This window comes from Triticum urartu, chromosome 3A (genome assembly GCF_056163025.1).
Source record: "Triticum urartu cultivar PI428250 chromosome 3A, HENAU_Tu73, whole genome shotgun sequence".
Lineage (NCBI taxonomy): Eukaryota > Viridiplantae > Streptophyta > Magnoliopsida > Poales > Poaceae > Triticum > Triticum urartu.
The window spans coordinates 733,174,662-733,195,256 of NC_141875.1; the positions used below are offsets into that span (position 1 = coordinate 733,174,662).

The window sequence follows — 20,595 nt, forward strand, 5'->3', positions numbered from 1 at the left end:
GACATGTGTTGTCATTTGATGAACGGGATCACATCATTAGAGAATGATGTGATGGACAAGACCCATCCGTTAGCTTAGCATTATGACCGTTTAGTTTATTGCTATTGCTTTCTTCATGACTTATACATGTTCCTATGACTATGAGATTATGCAACTCCCGAATACCGGAGGAACACTTAGTGTGCTATCAAACGTCACAACGTAACTGGGTGATTATAAAGATGCTCTACAGGTGTCTCCGATGGTGTTTGTTGAGTTGGCATAGATTGAGATTAGGATTTGTCACTCCGATTGTCGGAGAGGTATCTCTGGGCCCTCTCGGTAATGCACATCACTATAAGCCTTGCAAGCAATGTGACTAATGAGTTAGTTGTGGGATGATGCATTACGGAACGAGTAAAAAGACTTGCCGGTAACGAGATTGAACTAGGTATGGTGATACCGACGATCGAATCTCGAGAAAGTGACATACCGATGACAAAGGGAACAACGTATGTTGTTGTGCGGTTTGACCGATAAAGATCTTCGTAGAATATGTAGGAGCCAATATGAGCATCCATGTTCCGCTATTTGTTATTGACTGGAGAGGTGTCTTGGTCATGTCTACATAGTTCTCAAACCCGTAGGGTCCGCACGCTTAACGTTCTATGACGATTTGTATTATGCGTTTATGTGATTTGGTGAACGAAGGTTGTCCGGAGTCCAGGATAAGATCACAGACATGACGGGGAGTCTCGGAATGGTCGAGACATAAAGATCCATATATTGGAACGTTACATTCAGACACCGGAATGGTTCGGGTCGTTTCGGATAAGTTTCGGATTACCGGGGGTTACCGGACCCCCCCCACCCCCGGGAAGTTATTGGGCCTCATAGGCCTAGTGGTGGAAGAGAGGAGGCAGGCCAAGGAGTGGTGCCCCCCTAGCCCAAACCAAATTGGACTAGGGCTAGGGGCCCGGGCCCCCTTTCCTTCTCTTCTTCTCCTCCTTCCCCCCTTCTCCTTGTGGAAGTAGGAAAGGCGGCCGGGGGGGGGGGGTCCTACTTGGAGTAGGACTCCCCCTGGGCGCGCCACCCCTGGCCGGCCTCCTCCTCCCTCCCTCCTTTAAATACGGGGGAGTGGGGCACCCCATAGTACTGAATAGTATATTTCATTTCGCGGAAAGGTGCTAATTAATATACTTTATTAATCAAATTAGCCAGTCATTTGGCGGAAGGTTGGCTTCCGCCATTGCATGCCTAGATTTGGCGGAAAGTTGACCTTCGCCATGGTGGTATGCTTAGTAGTCTTGCTTAGTGCTGGGTTTCTTCCTTAGTGATTTTAGTAGATTTATTTAGCCAAATGTTTAGTCAGATGTTTTGAATATATGCGGCGGCGGTTGGATGGCCGCATCCCGCATCTGTGTCCGTAAACTGATCCCTCTTGAAGAAAATTTATGGGTCGCTGTTGAAGATGCCCTTACCAGGTATGTAACCGAAGGTGTGTTCTTTGTAGTGGGGAACCGAAGGTCGAAAGGTGTAACGAGGTGCATAGGTTTTTTCTTTTGAGTGCATATATGATTGGTGTTTTTTTTTTGCCGCAAAAATCTTCCGATCTAAGTGTCAATTGTTAAGGTAGTACAAGGAATACTAAAAAAAGGTAGTACAAGGAATACTAGAAGTAAAAAATTACATCCAGGTTCATAGATCATTTAGCGACGATTACAAACACTGAAGTGAATTAAAGGTACGCCGCCGTCATTGTCCCTTCCTCATCGGAACAAATCTTCTTGTAGTAGACAGTCGAAAAGTCATCATACTAAGGGCTCATAAGACCAGCGCAATAGAATAGTAATCGCCGCCGATGAAGAGAACGAAGGTTTGATCCTATAGACACACGAACAAATACGAAGGAAGACCGGATCCACGTGGATGTACTAAAGACAAATATCGATCAAATCCCGCAAGATTCGCTAGAGACAATCCTTCACACACACCCTCTGACGATGTTAGAAACACCATCGGGATGGGGGCTAGGCGAGAAGACCTTATTCCATTTTCAAAGAGGCGTCATTGCCTCGCCTATCTGAGAAGGACACAAACCCCAACATAATTTAAAAAAATCATCAAAAAGCGAAGCTCTCCCACCGACAAGAGCTGGGATCAACCGCGGCTTCATGGTTCTAAGACCACAGGAGGCGAGGTAGACCGGCGGCGGTGCCGACGGGAGGCATGAGAAACCTTAGCATGACTGGGTGCACGGGTGTACGAGCCAAGGGATACGAGCGGTCTCGACTAGATTTCTTAACTAAGCTTACCTTTACGGGGATCCAACAAGGGTCATTTTTGTGGCATGAGAGCGCGCCAAGTGGTACACCCAGCCGTCACCACGTGTTGCGTACTTGGCATTTTTCCTTTTTTTTGGATTTTTTTTACTTTCCTTTACGGGTTTTCATGATTTGGATGGTGCTTTTTCGGCTTCTCGGTTTTTGTCCCCTTTTCCCTAGATTTTGAAGGTGTTTTTATGGATGTGCTTCTTGGAAAAAAATTATTCTTTCACGAGAAACACAAATCTAAGAAGGTGGCAAGTGATCTTTACGAAGTGTAACTCTTAACTAATGATTTCACATGCTCAGGTCTGAAAGAAATACAGATAAATATATAGATATGAATACGAGACCAGTCTCGAATCTTCGCATGCACTAACATGGATATCGAGATCATTTGTGCTCGCGCTAATGAGCATTTTCGTAACCAATCCTCCATAAAAGTCAGCAAAGTGATATGGCTTGGTTTCTAGACATGTTAATGATGCTTGGGCCTGAGAAGTACGGATTTGGGAAAATAAATAAGGCAACTGTGAAGGTGAATAGAAAAGCAACTACATCTTGTACATTGTCGTACTAATTCTAGCAATCAAAACTAAAAAAAAATCTAGCAATCAAGTGGTGCAAATTGCAAAAATATACCAAATACATGCGTAAAGCATGTAAGCATAAGTTGCAGGGCTAGCGTTATATACACAGGTCATGCACAAGAATAGGAAATAAATTTACATGCAACATCAAATTAAAAACACCAGGGCGATGTTACTTCGTACCACACGTGTGACACTTATCATTTGGGTCAAAAATAAGATGGTCAAAACTTGAAAGAGTATTACAATAAACTCCAAAAGCATGTCTTGACATACACAAACTCCAACACCTCCAGAAAGAAACCGCTATCTTATTCTTATCACTTCCAGTTTGCCACCAAACCACTGAAAAACATTATTAGACAGGCCAAAATGAGCAGGTGGTTGATCTTGTCAGCACTTCCTTTGGCTACCTTCATCAAAACATTCACTTCATCACGCAATTCCTTGACCTCTCCTCTCAGCAGAACATTCTCTTGGTGTAGCTTCTCCATTTCTGACGGAAAAACATTAGAAATGAATGCTTTGGGGAGAACCTCAGGCTCCATCTGCTCAGCTTCCTCCGCTGCAGGTTGTTTAGTAGTGGTAGGTTTTGCTTCTTTATCCTCACTCACATCGGTCTTTTCCGGTTGTAGCGCTGAACTGTCGGCCGAGTCTGTGAAGGAACTGTTTCTACAGGTACTGGTATCTCTGTCAGTATCAGTCGTGGCTGGAGCTGAAGTCTCCACTGGTGGAATCGTTGTTGATGTCTTATCTTTTTCCTGCTGGCATTCTAATGTTTTCATATTAATTTCCGGGACTTCTATTCTGCCATTGCATATAAATGGCAGCCTTTGCCCATATATGGTTGTAGGTTGTGATTCTTTATCCTCGCTCATATCAGTCTTGGCCGGTTGGACAGCTGAACTGTTGGTGTAACTATTGGCCGAGTCTCTGCAGAAACTATTGCTGCAGGTACTATCTCTCTCAGTGTTTGTCACTGCTGAAGCTGAAGTCTCCACCGGTGGAACCGCTGTTGGTGCCATATCTTGTTCCCGCTGACATGCTGATGTTTTCATATCAATTTCCGGGACTTCTAGTCGTTCATTGCATATATATGGCAGCATTTTCCCATAATTTGTGTTTTGAGATGGGCTTTGCCCATATATGACAGCAGGTTTTGCTTCTTTATTCTCGTTCACATAAGTCTTGGCTGGTTGGACCGCTGAACTGCTGGTGTAACCACTAGCCGAGTCTCTGCAGGAACTATCGCTGCAGGTACTGGTATCTCCGTCGGTATCAGTTGCTGCTTGATCTGAAGTCTCCACTAGTGGAACCGTTGTTGATGTCCAATCTTTTTCCTGCTGACATGCTAATGCTTTCATATCTATTTCCAGGACTTCTATTCTTTCATTGCATATATATGGCAGCCATTGCCCATATATATCCTTTTGAGATGGTTTTTGCCCATATATGACAACGAGCCTACATAATTAAGATGTTCTGGGTTAGAACTATGGGTCAGGCAAAAACTAATATTACAAAACAATAGAGCTAAAGGCATACAAGTCTAAAATTGCTTTGACCCTTCCTATAGAAAATTACATATGGTCTGATAATTCTAAGTTTCTGAAATGCATCTGTTTTTCCTTTATATGAGAGACTAGGAATTCTCTCGACATGGGAGTTGAAATATATATTTAGTATGAAATTCATACACGAAAATTTGTTATTCTTTCGTTCTAATCAAACTGTAACACGTAGAACAACTTATTTAGGGAACAGCTGGAGAAAGAAATATGTCGACTTGATCCACAATTACTTTATTTAGACAAATTTTTTTACCCACTCAAGTGTCAATTTTATTTTTATTTTTTTGCGGGACACTTTTATTCACTAATCTAAAATATATTTATACAAATAAACGATGTTAGTGCTAGTAAAGTGCAAAAATAATATTAAAATGAATTACCTTGTTGTGCCCGCAAATCCAAACTCTTTAATCCAGCCGAAAGTCCTCTCAATGTTAATGGTTTTCACAAGCCTGTAAACATAGAAAGTCCCTTGTAAGGTCGATCCTTCCACATAATAGAATAACATAAGTTCAATCAAAATTAGAAACCATTTCCTCAAACATACAGATTTGGGTTATATTGAACTTGTCACAACAACTATTCAGGAAAGTATATCCATCTTATCCATATGTAGGAAGCCCTGTAATGTTGTTTACACGTTGGCAATGATGTTCTGGTATTAAGTAGTATGTGTCTTAAAAATAATAAGTTGTATGTTTAGTCTGAGATTCTTAAACATCTAGGGTGATCCGAAATTATGTATCTAAGATTTTTTTTCATCCACACCAATGTTTTTTCTAATTCTTCAATTGACACCTTGCAAGACCAGCATGAATGAGGTTAGTCAAAATAAATTGACCAAAAAGTGTTTTAGTACATCAATTGAAATGATGAACTTGGTGTGCATGTATATTGCCCAAACAAGGACAATGTGAATCAGCTTATGCAAGGCCTTGAAGCAAGAAAATCCTGGAAGGCCATAATCCTTAATGCTTATTAGTCATTAAAATCAACTAGACACTATACACTATAAACACCCAGCCTTTATCTAGGAGTAGCATGCTTGTGAAGTTGCCCTATTCAGATTAAACTTTAGAGTCATTCCCCTTCCACCCAAATCATACAAGGACAATAAGATTCAACAATATTGGATGGTTTGTATTTAAAATTTACAATGATTGGAACCAATAGTCTCATTACGGTGGTGGAAAATGTCGTTCACTCTACGCAAACAAGTGAAACAACCCACAAGCCATGTAGAAATATAATGGAGGGTTTGCTGGTCTTACATGAGACGAGTCATGAGCTGCACCTGTGGGTGCTGTAATTTTTAATGTTAGTTTTGAGAAGGACCATTATAAAAGAACAAGTAGCCTTTACTGAAACAATGCCCTATAACCAACGGATTTTTACCCAAGCATTGCTCTTGGATTTAGGTTTTTTTTGGGCCAGGATTAGTGTGGAGGTTGATGGTGATAACTACCATAGATATGGACATTGCAGTCAGAGCAACAAAGATGGTTATGTTACACCCAACTACGAAGTTGTTTATCGGGGGTGATTTTCCATTGGATCCGCCTCCATAACATAAGTAGTTGCTTCTCGAGAAAAGTCATTTTAGAAGTAGGACTATCACAGGTGGTTTCTTTTGGCAATCACCTATGAGAGTTTCGCAATCGGTCCTATAAATGAGCCACCTATGGTAAATGAGTTAAACCAGGAAGTTCTTTCTAAGAGCCACCTATGTTTTCCTCTCCACTCCTCTGTCATTGTAAACCGAGGCTCAAATTACACATGTGTCCTATTCACTACATGCAGTGGAGCTAGGGTTTATGACCGCCACACCGCGCCATGTCGCTTTCGAGAAGGAGATGGGTGCTGAAACCCATCACACCTGCACCTGGATATAATTTTTACTTGTAGTGTTCTTTGTACTATCTTGACAGTTGATGAATAGATTGATGTGTTTCTGGCAAAAAAGAGGAGAAGTATTACCTGTAGTTGATAGAGCTCCAAAAGCGAAGAGATGAGGTTCCCAGGCTGTGCCCAGTAACTATAACTATCAATGGAAGTGTTGGATGGCAAGCGACTGCCACGACATTTGTCCAAGCAAGTGTGTGAACCTTATTCACCTTTATCTCCAAGTTCACCTTTGTCTCCAAGTTCCATATCTTTCTTTTTTCTTTTTTCGGGAAATCCAAGTTCCATATCTGATTCAACTCAACAAAAAAGAGAAGTGTTAGAGGCCTATGTAGATACTATTAACGCACACAATAACAAAAATACCGCATATGGTTATTTAGTGTAGATGCCATACGCATGCGTCATTCCTTGTAGTTGTAATCATATATTTCCGATCACTCTCAGTGGGAAGATAATCAAATGGTTTGCAAAGACCCCATGATTCATTTGACCACGGTCTTGCAGGTATTATGGCGATAGGGCAGGGACAATCAATTGACCAGACCTGCAGATTTTGATAATGTATAAATAGAAGACAAATTTTAAATCAATCCCCAAGACATAGTAATTAACAAGTGAAATTGCATAAGTTAAAACCTAACCTTTATCATGCCAGACACTTGAAAACTAAGAAAAGTGTTTGCGTTAAACCTGAGTTGGGTCACCGTGCGAGAACCAGCATCATATTTTTTATATTCAATCAAACTCAAACCATTTGCCCATTTCCATAGCTTGATCATGCCGGAATAACCCGCCGATAGCAGGAACGTACCAGTTGAGCGGACTGCCAATGATTCGATAGCATTGCCATTGTGAGCATCAAAGTTAACCTTTTCTTCCATCGTATCATATCTGATCACGCGGATGTGGCCACGAATATCGCCCATCACAATCGATTTCACCTCGGGGATAAATTTAACAGGTGTAACCTCGACTGGGTCATGTAGGCCGCAACCTTTGTTGCTGACATTAAAGTCTCTCTCTATTACCTGTGGATCAATCAATGATTTGTGACATTGTCTTGTTGGTGTTGTGTGTGTGTAGTGTTGGGGGGGGGGGGGTGTTAGAGCGGTACATGAACAATGTGACTCGGCATTAAATATGTACAGTTACCTGTGTTTGGTAGTTCCAGATGGAAACTTTGAGCCCATGACTCATCAAGATCCTATGTTACGAAAAACCAATTGTCTGAATCAATATGCCAAACATCTCCGTATAAAAAACTAGCAATGGAATAATTTTACTCACCATGGTTCTGTGGGATGCATATCTATGGAACATACTAATTCAACTTCGTCGGGGCTGCATAGGATCTGAAAAAACCAAAAAAAAAGATCAAAGATCAGAAATCGTCCATGTCTTTACAATAGTTAATTAAGATAAATATGGAATACTAGCTGGAATTTCTTTCACTAGACCTATTGAACTCACCTTGGGTTTCATTGTGGCACTAGATGGGTGGATGGCACCAGATAGGATCACCCCGTGCTCCATGTGTCCCAACTGTTTGGGGTTTATCTCGCTTCTGCCGCTACCCTTTACCTCTCCCCATGTGGTGGCAGTCTGTATCTTCAACATATCTGTGGCCCGCGGTTGTTGTGGCCCTTCTATTATTGTTCTATTGAAATGGCTGGATTTCTTTATTCATTAAGAAGAAAAGAGTTGTTCGGTTAATTAGGAAAACCCGAGCGAAAACCAGATTGCCCAGTTAATTATGAAAAATCGGGTGAAAAATCATCACAACCGTTGAGCAGCACACTTAAGATACCCCTTGCATACCACTGTAAAGAGGATCTCATCGATACAGCACGCAGGTGTCATCATCATCATTCCTCCCCAAGAAGGCGTCACCGCCATCCCTAAACAATGAGCAAACAACTCTGACTTCGCCTGTAGGCAATCTTGACACAATCCACACTATGGAGGCCATGTGGAGTTGTATGAATATTCGCTCTATAACTTAACCATGTTTGACCAGATCGCACAACTCCGACTCAGACGAAGAACTACAAAGGAGAACTAGGCATGGCTGATGCCACTGAAGATCACCGAATGAACCACATGCTACCTATCACCGTACACCACTGGGACCATGCCACCGTAGCTTCGACCTGACAGCAACAAACCAGTCGTGGCAATCACGCAGACATGTCAGAGAAGAGCCGACTACCTCAACCATTACCGCATCTCTGACATCGCTTACCCCATCGTCGTTGCCACAGAAGCCTCGACGCCAACACCGCCGCCTTCCATTGGTCATGGTCATCAGTGAATAGATCCAAGAACGAATCCCCCAAGAGAGAATACGACACCAAGGTGCTGCCATCGTTAGATCACAAGATGAAGGGTTTTCCTCCGGAGCTGCAGCGATGGTTGGATCCTCAAAGGAGGGGTGCGACAGCAATGCAACAATGTCTTTAGGAAGGGTAGTGAGGTCAAGGCCACAACAGAGACAAGGTCTTCACCAAAGCTCCCAACACCACCTTAGCCGCCCATCACATTGGTGCCGACAAGAACACAAACCACCACCACCATGGAATGGCCCAATGATCAGAGAGCAAACGATAACTACACCCTTGAAAGGTTCATCTCATTGGTTTATGATTTTTCCTCGGCTGCAGTTTACATGCAACTCTACTACCACCTGCACGATGATCCAAACGTAGTCACTATTTGGGGATCAAATGCTCCCAACAAAACGAAGGTCTCCGCTCTACTCATGATGAGGGATATACTGAACAGGAAGGAAAAGCTTTGGTGGAAAACCCTTCGGACATGATGATCTCTGGCATCGGTGCTGTGCACATCCTGAAACTATGGCTCATCTGTTCCTTTACTACACTTCCAACTTGCATATTCGGGGAAAAATCGGAGTCTCCCAACCCTCCTCCTTCATGGAAGTCCAGTCTCTTCATGAGCAAGTCCACCCCAGTTTTTCTATTTGGATGGAGGCCATGCATCATCCTCTAGAGACATTAGAGAGAGCATGTTTCGCTAACTGTCAAAAACATCATTGGTGATTTTAAATCTGTGGGCTCATCGGAGACCGATGTAACATACACACTATATCTTGGCATGATTACGTATCCTTGTTGTTAACCACACCTAGTAATCTTATTCTTTGAGTAACAAAATTAAGGTGGGGAAGCTCCTCCATGGTGATTGCTGAAAAAATAACCGGCCATGCTAACACCATGAGAATTGTCCGGAATAATGGTTTTGAAACTACACTCTTGACAAGTGGATCCATTCATGACAATTGATGTACCCTTGATTGTGCATGTGCTCACTACTTTGCAGGGCATTTTCTGACTTTGGTGGATGTCTTGTTGTTTTTGGTAGATGATAGCATTTCTAGTGGAGGGCCACAAAAGTTGGTGTTGTCTTGAGGGACTGAAATAGAGTGATTGAAGATATCATAGGGATTAGGTTAGTGCCGAGTAAAATAGGGCGACCAGCATCAGCGAGGAAGATGTAGGAAAGTTTGGAGTTGTGAAGGCTCTCTAGGATGGATCATGAGGTGGAATAGGGTGCGATCTTACACGTCCATTAGTGATGAAACAACCCTTATTAAGCTGGGTTTTCCACCTCTATTAGTTATGAAGTTCCATTGGTCGTGATTAGATTATTAACTAATTCTACATCATGATGTTTCTCTTTATAAAATATAATTGGCTTTTCTATCTTTTTCGGTACAAGTTGTTTCTACTTTTGGTATATAAGAGATAGGTAGATACGGTTGCTGTTATCTCAGACTTTCTGAGATACATAAGATTTACCGGGAGGCAATGTACTTGTGATATTTGAAGAAGTTGCTTATACATTATAAGAACTCAGACATATCAAATGTATTCCACAGTAAGTACAACACTTTCTAAAATAAAATCATTGAAAAGAGCAATGCGTAATGATTAGGTCAACGGAATACTAGTTCCTAGAAAAAGAAGGTTTTAATTTATTTATCTGCAAAAGTTAGTGTTGTAGTGGTAAAAACTATAATTGGGCTGGTCCATTACTACGGCCCCCTACAATTGTATTTTTTTTGTTTTTGCTTTTGCACAACAACGGTAACCATACGAGATATCATTAGAATGGAGTTACTGTGCATATACACGTGATCGTACCTGTCCTTCTGTTTTAAGAAGCCTATTGATGATATCAGACGCCATAGGTCTACCTTCACCCGGGGGCATAATTTCCTTGATGCAACAAAAATGAAATTGAAGGTGCAATATATCATGGAAATTAATCATGTAACTATGGGTACGTGATAATACCTGCTCTGCTGATAACACGCTTGAAACTATTCCGGATTTGGAATTTCCTTCGTATACATCCGATTCAGAATTCCAATCTATTATTGGCACATATTCTGGCACCTTGTATGTATGCTCGTTAGGATCCTTGTCCATGCATTCTACTGCTATCTCAGCACATACTTGTACTTGTTTCCGTAGAAGTTTATAATGACTATCTGATGGCCCAAGCACTGCATTCCAAGTTTCACGTACCTATACAAACCATTATGAGTTAGCATTTGAAGAAGGGAGCATTTTCAACATGTGTATATTACTTTAGGTGCATTTACATATTTTTAATTTTTTATTAAATGGAAACTAGCTGGGTTAAAAAATCCATGGTTCGCTTTCCACTTTATAGATGTGATATTACAGTTAATTTTTCGGCAGTAAAAATGGACTACTGGTACAGATGGCGAATGTCAGTACTTCATTAACAGAATACATATCTCATCATTTTCCAAAATAAGGGAAGTTTACTCCTGCGGTCCTGACCCTTCTTCCTTCTTCGACCTCCTCTTGAGTTCCGGGTACAATGAAAGGTTCTACAAATTTAATGGTACCATTTCATATGAGCCTAATCTGTCATGTACTTAAGAGCCACAAGAGTATTTTGTATATGCAGCTGTAGTGGTAGGATGGGATAGAGATTTGCTATGATTTTAACTTCTATTGTACTCCAAGGTATTCGATTATATATTTATTTAGAGAGTGGTTTTTCTACACCCCAACTCGGTGCACCCACGCAAGAAAACATAGCAAAACATTTCAAAAAAACTTTATGGGAGTGATCATCAACAAATGTTATAGGCACTTGCAAAGTTTAGTGGCCAAATAATATTCGAGGAGCTCTGTACGAAAAAGAAAAAATACACTGAAATTTTGTCAAAATGTAAGTGCACTATTTGACCAGATTTTGTAATTTTGTCTTTTTTGTACAGGGCTCATCGACTTCCATTTGACCACCAAACTTTGCAAGCACCCATAAAATTTGTTGATGACCATTCCCACAAATTTTTACAATTTTTTGAAATATTTTGCTATGTTTTCTTGCATGGGTGCACCGAGCTGGGGTTCAGCCACTACTTTCCCATTTATTTATACTCGCCTGTTGGGTCAATAATACACCTACCACATTGGTCTCTTGATTTGCAATTTAGACCACACTCATATATATGGGCGCCATTTGAGATGGACTTCTTCAAAACTCAAATGTTGGTCTTAGCTAAACTTGCTGCTAATTATATAATTTTATCAAAGTTTCCTTCTTTTCGACAAAATTGTGGTTTGCACTAGGTATGATGCATGGATTTTTCTTTAAATTTCAATGAAAATATAATTATTTAAACATGTATGCTCTATGTGGAAATAGTTATAGAAATGGTTATTACCGTATCAACTACACATCCCCCAGGTGTTCGATGAGCAACAAAGTCCATGCATTTCTTATGTCCCACCAGAAGATCCATGATTATAATACCCAAACTATACATGTCTACCTTGGGTGTGATTACTTCGCCCCTAAACAATTCTGGTGCTGCATATCCCCTGCAACAAAATTCAAGTAGTTTCATTGGTTACAACATATAGGCTATATATGCAACATACATAGTAATTGATTAAAAGCGATGGTTTTCTCAAAGAGGATGCGAAAGCCTACAGGGTACCAATTATTTGCCTAGACTCCTTGATTTGATATTTGCTTAAGCGTCTCGATAGACCAAAATCAGCAATTTTTGGTGACATGTTATGGTCCAGTAGTATATTTAAGGGCTTGAGATCCATATGAACCATCGGCTCATGCATCCGATGGAGATAATCTACACCCTCACACATTCCCATGATTATGTGATAGCGTGTGTTCCATTGGAATCTAGAAGATTCGTCTGTGAAGAGTATATGAAGTAGTTTTATGAAACAAGAAGAATTGGGTTAGAAAGAAAGCAAAGGTGCTATATGGGTAATCTGGTACCTTTGATGTACTCTTGAAGGCTGCCGTTAGGTATGTACTCAGAGCAGAGAAACATTTCGCGTGTTGCTTCATCACAGCCTTGAACCTTCTCAGGTTCTTTGTCACAACTGTATCCAAGAAGACGTACGATATTTTTGTGCTTAGCCTCCTTCATACATATAGCCTCATTGAAGAAATCCTCCATCTTAATCTTATGGCTCCGTAGTGTATTCAATACAACAGACATTCTCTTGACTGCAATCATCCCATTCCGAAGTGTTCCCTGCACTTCCCTTGATTAATAACCTCTTGTTATTTCAGAGTCAATGTTGAATGAGTACGCACCTTGTAAACAGATCCAAATCCACCTTTGCCAAGTAGATTATCTTCAGAGAAATTTCCTATAATTTCCTCCAAAAGTGAGAAAGGAAGTTTGATTGGCTCCACGCTTTCATCGTGTAACGCTAACACCTTCTCCAGCTCAAGACGCTTGCCCTCTTTGTCCTCTGGCATCTAAGAATGACACACACGTGATATATATACCTTAAAAAATTCCATTAGAAGGAACACACGAACGTCAAGCTAATAAAACTAGGAAATAAATCTAGTCTAGGATTAAGAGAAAACATAACTCTTAACACCATTGACTAATTACAGTAGCAGAAAATTGATGCAGAATTAAGAGAGGATAAGTCTCCATTAGCACAGTAGTGTTAGTTACCCGACCAGCTCAGGAGGCAGAAAGAGAGTTGAGGGAGAATGGGGAGTGAATCGGATCAAGGCACCCTAGCTAGCTAGGAGTAAAAAGGTGTACTAAAAAGGTGCGGCGGCTAGTTAATAATGAAGATATAAGATAAACTCGGACCTCGACAACTGTAGACCTCTCCCAAGGCACAATCTCTTAGCACATTATCATAGAATTTATAAAAACATAAGAGAGGACTAGCCTAATGCATTGTTTCTTAGGGATTGTATCTAAATTTAATGATTCGGGGCTCATGTGCCTCCGGTAACATGCAAGAGGGTTGTATGTTAGCTAAGTTACAACCTCCCGCTCTCTTTTCATTAAATACTATGCCACATCAGCAGAGTACCTATGAAACTGTGCTAAGAAACCTGCATTGAGAGAGCCCGTAGATTCTGCTAGCATGCTAGATCCAGTCAAAAGATCTTCGACTACACGGCCCCCGATCTGAAATAACGCAGGGTAAAAACTGCTGAGACCACTGCATTCATAGTTTACTTCTTTATGAATATTATGTGAGATCCATGGATGCATTCATGAATGATGCTCCCCGCTCATTGTATTGTATCCAGCAAGATGTGGTTTCTTTCGATAATTTTGTCTACATCCTAGAAATCTATCATGTCACTAAGTTTCATATTCACTTAAAAAAAGTTTCATATTCAAATTTGATTACTAGTACTGGGATTCAGGTTTGTTAAGAAACATCCTCACAAGCGTGCAACACATGCACTCCTCCAAATATACTACTCCCTCTGTTCCTGAATATAAATCTTTTCAGATATTTTAATATGAACTACATACGGAGCAAAATGAGTGCTACACTCTAAAATACGTCTATATTCATCCATATGTAGCCCATATTCAAATGTCTAAAATGACTAATATTTACAAATGGAGGGAGTAGCATGAAAGCATTTTCAAACATTATTATTTTTGTATCTTATAACTCACAAATTTTTATGTCAGTAGGAGCCTTTCCAACTGTCTTTGAAGTTTAAAAAAAGGTTAGGTGAATTTTAGGGATCTTAATTTCACATGTTTTCACGCATTACTCTGTGAATTTTAACCTGTTTCTTTCGTTCAGTTGGTTATTCAGCGGAGTGTGGAACGTCAGGGTGAAATACGACCTTTTTTAAATGATAAACAAATGAAACATCTAGCCCTCCTACATCTATTGATTTTTATGGTCAGTTTTTTAGATAATACTCTGTAGAAGCTTTTATTATCCCATGCCTCTGCACCACCGTAGATGTATATAGCAGAAAATAATTCAGAATTTAAGAGAGTTTGTCATTCTCGAGTAGTGGACTAATTACGTTACCAGAGAAATAGCGCAGAATTAAGAGAGGACAAATCTCCATTAGCATATTGATCAGCAGTATTACTTACCCAGCTGATCGGGAGGCATAAAGAGTTGAGGGGGAGCAGGAGAAAGTGGAATGGATCGGAACGAGGAACTCTAGGATTAAAGGTGTAAAAAGCTATGGCATCTAGCTATGGCCGTCTCCAGGTGAAGATGCTTGCGCTCTTTCTCTTCCACCATCTAAGAACGGCATGCGGGTTATATATATTCCTCATAAATCTCCATTGCGATGAACAGCGATGTCAAGCTAACAAAACTGAGAAAGAGATCCAGTCTAGAATTAAGAGAAAACACAATCAAGTCACTTCCCGGGAGTGACCATTGACTAATTACATTAGCAGAAATTAGTGCAAAATTATTAGAAGACAAATTTCCATTTGCAAAAAATATATAAGGGTGTTACTTACCCAGCTCGGGAGGCTGAAAGAGTTGTGGGATGGCAAAATTAGTGCAGAATTAAGAGAGGACAAATCTCCATTAGCACTGAACAGTAGTGTTACTTACCCAGCTCGGGAGGCCCAAAGAGTTGAGGGAGAGTAGGAGAATGGGGAATGAGATCGAGGCACCCTGCGAAATACGAAGCAATGGCAGCTATAAGGTGTGGAGGCGCTAATTAAGAATGGAGAGCACTGCACAGTACACGTCATTATAAGATAAACTAGGACCCTGAACAACTTTAAATTGTGTGAGCACGCTAGATCCAACCAAAAGCACCTTGACGTCACGATCCCTGATGTGAAATCACGCGGCATGAAAGCCGCTTTTCCAGTGCTGCAAAGTAAAACCGACTGCCGAAATTACGTACTGGGTCACGTTCACCTCCAGCTAAACTTGTTTAGGGATGTTGATATGTATTATGTGAGTATACTGCATAGTTCTTCTAACGTCCTAGAAATCTAGAATGTCACGAAGTTACATTTTCGCTTTAGAAAAACGGTTCAATCTTGAAATTCTCTTTCTATTATGGACTGAATAGGATTTAGGGTTTGTTATAAAAGATCCTCACTAGCGTGCCACACATGCACTCCTCCAAGTATACCAGCATGAAAGCATTTTCAAACATTAATACTTTTGTACCTTATAAGACAAATTATTACCATGTGAAGGGAGGAACTGTAGGGGCCTTCACATGTTTTCATAGTGAATGGAGAGCATTGCACAATACACGTCATTACAGGAAAAACGGTTGCCGAACAACTTTAGATTTTTACTAGCATGCTAGCTAGGAAAGAACTTCGACATCATGGCCCTCAATCCAAATCATGCTGTGTCCATGCTTGCCTTCCTGTTAAACTTGTTTATGAATTCTATGAATGCACTCACACACGCATGGTGCTCCCCACACATGGTAATGGTACTGTATCTAACAAGTTGGGATATGTTCTGATTATTTTAGGATTTGTGGCGTCCTAGAAATCTAATTTAATATTCACTTTAGAAATGTGACATACTTAAATTTGATTACTAGAACCGATTGATAGGGTTTGGTGTTTATTATGGAAGATCCACATAAGCGTGCAACACATGCACTCCTCCAAATATACTAGAACAAAAGCAATTTCAGACATTATTATTTGTGTATCTTATAACTCACAAATTATTACCATGTTATTTGACAGGTAGGAGGAATAGTAGGGGTCTTAATTTCACATTCTTTTCACACATTACGCTGTGAATTATAACCTGTTTCTTTTGTTCAGGTGCTTATTCGGCATGATTTTACCCATTTGGTGGCGGTAATCCTCGTGAGTGTCCAGATTCCAATCACCCTCCTTTCTCTACCTCCCAGGCTGCGCACGATTTCCACTCTATCTCAATGCAATTATAACAGTTTTTCACACATTACGCTGTGAATTAAACATTGTACATCATGTTATGCAGAGTCCGGACATTTTTTCAATGTGATTGTATCACCATGATATATCGTTTGAGTGAAAATGTCCTTTATTAAAAAGAAAAATTAACGCTGAGAAGGTCCTTGCGGCCATGAAGAGTTAGAGGACTTCATATCGATAGTTGCCGATAGTGTGATGACCCAAATTCATGCATGATCTATGGTTTGGCTCTTCCCTTCAGGGATGGCTTCTATCTGTACAAAAGAACTCCAAGGGAATGTATGTTAATTATGCCACACATGCCACCATCGTGCCACTTTTCAGAATTATAACTAGTCCATGTCTTACATGAAAATCGTTCCACCATCGTGCCAGCTCCCTGATGAGGCGCCACTCTAAATTCAGAAGGCATGGGTAAGTTTCGTCGGGGTTCAAGCTCCAGTCACCTTCCTTCTTTCTCTACCTCTCATGCTCCTCATCTAGGGATGAAAATGGAGTGGAAATTTTCCGTTTTTTCGGAGGAAAAATGGAAACGGAGAGGAAATATGAAAACGGAAACAGAAATTTGCAAAATGGAAGTGGAAATGGAATTTTTTATGCGAAAACGGAAACAAAAACGGAATGGTGTTTTCCGATGAAACATGCATGGAAATGGAACTTTCTGTTTCCGTGAATATAGAACTTCTGTTTTTACTATAGACTTATAGCTGCTTTGTAGCCCAACCACCAAAGAGACACTATGACACAATTAGTAGAATGGATCTAAAGCCCAACTTCTACTACCACACATGTACTCAGCTTGACCCTATACGCAATTGTCAAGTACTACTACAATACTACGCTAAGTTGCTAACATAATGATATTATTTTGTAGCCATGTTAACAACTCATTAAATTTGTTTGTTTTTGTGTGTATTTCTCTATGATTCAAGGGGTTCTTAAGTTCCGATCAATGCCTATTTCTGTTTCCGTATCCGCTTTGTATTCGCTCCGTGTCCGTTTCCGATAGTATCTGTTTCCGTATTCATTTCCGGAGTTTCTATATTCGTTTCCGCTTCTGCAAAAAAATATGAAAACAAATATGATACCACTCAATTTCGTCCGTTTCCGCTCCGTTTTCATCCCTATCCTCATCCTGATCTGATCAGGGCCGCACGCGATTTCCAATCTATACAATGCTAAGATTTATTCAAGATGTTGTTTTGGTGGGTGAGGTGTGAAAGGCTGAGTTGATTATTAGTCCGTACGTCGAACGCGGTCTGTTTGGAGTCAATCAATAGTCTATGCGCACCGCATGCCACACTGCCAGTTGAATTAAATTAACGCATCGCTTCGTCCTTGCTGGCAGCTGGAAATCCGGGAGAGAGATTTAACAATGTCGAAGCAGGTGGCCGGCACCAAGGAGTTAGCTTCCTGGTGCTTTACTCAGTAGAAAACTCAAACACGTACGGCAGTACGCAGTGGAGGAGGAATCTCTTTCTCTTAATCTTTTCCCTTGTAGTATATACTAACTGGCAGTACGCCGTGTGTGGACGCATGCAGGCATCTTTTGAAAGTAGGAGTACGTAGTAATGGAGACCAAGAACGCTTTGCAGTGCTCTAACATAGGTTAACTAAAAGCGCACATGCCCACTATCATTTGCTGGCACACATGACAAGGCGGAGAGCATTGCGTGGTGCTTTCCTCCTACTGCCTTCCTCTCCTTCACATCCAACACATCAATCCCTATTGTGTTTATCTGTGTTCTGTTCTGCGTGTATTGCAATTGCAAGCTCTGAACATTCTTATGGCAGAACCAGCGGCCACCATGGAGGCTGGACCGACCACTGCTGTCCACGGCGAAGGAGAAAGCGTCCATGCTGGACCAGTACAAGGTGATGGAGGGCATGGAGGAGCTGCCGGCAATCTTGGTTCTTGGATGTCATCACCGACGCTACGAGACCGCATCTCACACCGAAGCGTCAAGTTCTTGGCTAACAGATGCCAAGGTGGTGGTAAACGAGATCTTGGACGAGTTCAAGTTTGAGGCGCTTCGTTGCGACTCGCGAAACCATAAAAAAAGGCTCTACATGAAGCTCGGCTCTGGTTGCAGTAAAACACTTTCCCACCCACAAGCGCGGGGAAGAACCTATAAGGTCATGTACAATGGTTGATAAGGCTGTCTTATCTTATGTTCGACACGTAATCTAGATAAGACAATAAAAAATGATGTACAATGGGTTATTCTTAGTCTTGTCTCCAATAACTAGATATCCCTAAATATGTGGTGAGACAATTGGTGCTAAGAGATCATCTTTTAATTAAGAGAAGACAAACCTTTTCTTACGGTTTTTCTCTCTTCCACCTCAACAATTATCCTACGTGGCACTCTTAAGATAACACTATTGTACATGCCCTAAAGAATTTTGCTGGACATTGAGGTCCTTGTGTCTGAGACAATGAAAAAAAAGCGTGCTACGACAAAATAGCGTGGCTCTTAAAATATGCTATTAGCATGCTATATCGTGCTATAGCGAGACATTATGCACTGATTTATTTAGCGGGACATTTGTTAGAACACTATAGCGCTAATTTTTTCACTGGTCTGAGATGAATGCTCCTTGGTTAAATTTTCGGCTGCTAACCAGCAACCAAGCAGACATATCATGTTATCTTAGATCCAAAGAAAATCTTCAGAGACCGAGACACTAAGAATATTGTTGATGAACTACTTGGTCGAGCTAGCAATGAAAATCTCACGGTTGTTCCCATCGCAGCTCATTTACAATGAGACTGAAATTTAGAAACCTTTCGAGTTGCTGATTTGGATCTGCGTCTCTGACATGCTTGGGGTTGAGCTGCTAGAGCTGTTGTTTGCTACTCCCTGCGTTTAGTATTATAAGATATTCTGGATATTTTAATATGAACCCATACAGATCAAGATGAGCGAGCAAACACACTAAAATGTGTCCACATATATCAGATTTAGAAAGTTAGACCATCTTATAATAGTGAACGAAGGGAGTATTTCTGAGCATAACAAGAAGGATGTACTACTATGTTCAGTGGAGCTAAGAAACAGTACGGATGATTTCATTGCCTTCACTATTCAAACGACTAGCCCCTTGCCTTTCTCCATAGAACCAAACAATGATTCTGCTGAGCAACGAAGGGAATTAAGGTCTTGCAACTAACAATATTAATGATATGACATATTTGATAAACGTACAGCAGATCACGACGTTGATATGGTTCATTTGGCGGTTGTTTCTGCCTCTTCCAAACTACAAAGCCGCCTCCCCTCTGAAGAACCCTGCAGGAAAGAGGTAACTAAGGACTTTGACTTCTTCCAACTTCTTCATCCTTTTTTCTATTTATAATCAGTATTGTATCCTCTGTCTATGATAAGCAGCTGTCAAGCACGCATGCATTCTCAGGGCACAATTAATCAAAAGTGAGCTCATCTAGTCGATCTACTCAGGATAAGATACCCGCCTAGAGTCATTGATAGAATGTGACCATTGTGTATGGCTTACAATTTGTACACACCAAGATGCACAAAATGCTTCGCTGAGTAACAAAATGTATCTGATCTTCTTTCTTCATTTTTCAAATTTTGGCTGATATGATCTTTCTCCAAGTTGCTGCGTGCGGTGGAGCCGATGGCTGTTTGTCCAGCTGCAGCACCATTAGACCCGCTGCATTGATAGAGAATTGATCCGCCCAAGGACCACTGAAACAGTGCATGAGTCATGGTACATGATTTATTTTTCTTATTTACTAGGCTGCGCGCAAGTAGAATCCACATCCCTAAGACCAAAATAATATGAAAAGGTGATTCACATCACTCTGCAACATAGATCCTTTGAAGGCATATTTCAAAATCGATAAGGAGCACAAAGGTCTATATTTTAAAACACAATCCTCCATGCACAAATATACATTAGTGGATCATATTTTATCTCTACCAACATAAAGAGTATGTATCTGCTCCTAGCAGTAAAGTCTAATG

The 20,595-nt window shown here is 40.7% G+C and overlaps 1 protein-coding gene across 2 annotated transcripts; it reads right to left on the reverse strand.

Moving 5' to 3' along the window:
* Positions 1–2,993: 2,993 nt before the first annotated feature.
* On the reverse strand, positions 2,994–14,117 carry LOC147982389 (uncharacterized). Of its 2 annotated transcripts, XM_087514366.1 has the most exons (14): positions 13,003–14,117; positions 12,679–12,940; positions 12,367–12,592; positions 12,098–12,254; positions 10,686–10,919; positions 10,533–10,607; positions 7,840–8,038; positions 7,657–7,721; positions 7,522–7,573; positions 7,011–7,397; positions 6,764–6,913; positions 6,442–6,656; positions 4,845–4,916; positions 2,994–4,357 (listed from the first exon to the last, which is right to left on the reverse strand). In XM_087514366.1, exons 7-14 carry the CDS (start codon positions 7,984–7,986, stop codon positions 3,214–3,216), a joined length of 2,232 nt encoding a protein of 743 aa, XP_087370492.1. In that variant the 5' UTR covers positions 7,987–8,038; positions 10,533–10,607; positions 10,686–10,919; positions 12,098–12,254; positions 12,367–12,592; positions 12,679–12,940; positions 13,003–14,117; the 3' UTR covers positions 2,994–3,213. The 2 variants fall into 2 exon arrangements, with proteins under 2 accessions (XP_087370492.1, XP_087370493.1); XM_087514367.1 differs by lacking the exons at positions 10,533–10,607; positions 10,686–10,919; positions 12,098–12,254; ... (1 more) ...; positions 12,679–12,940; positions 13,003–14,117 and having other exon boundaries at positions 7,840–9,350.
* Positions 14,118–20,595: the final 6,478 nt, after the last annotated feature.

Excerpts from the sequence above, each read along its gene's own strand:
- LOC147982389 (XM_087514366.1), bottom strand. The coding sequence starts at position 7,986 with ATGTTGAAGATACAGACTGCCACCACATGGGGAGAGGTAAAGGGTAGC. Across the intron at positions 6,657-6,763 it reads CTACAAGGAATGACGCATGC|ATATGGAACTTGGATTTCCC; the intron begins GTATGGCATCTA and ends GAGTTGAATCAG. Across the intron at positions 4,917-6,441 it reads TGGAGCTCTATCAACTACAG|GCTTGTGAAAACCATTAACA; the intron begins GTAATACTTCTC and ends CTATGTTTACAG.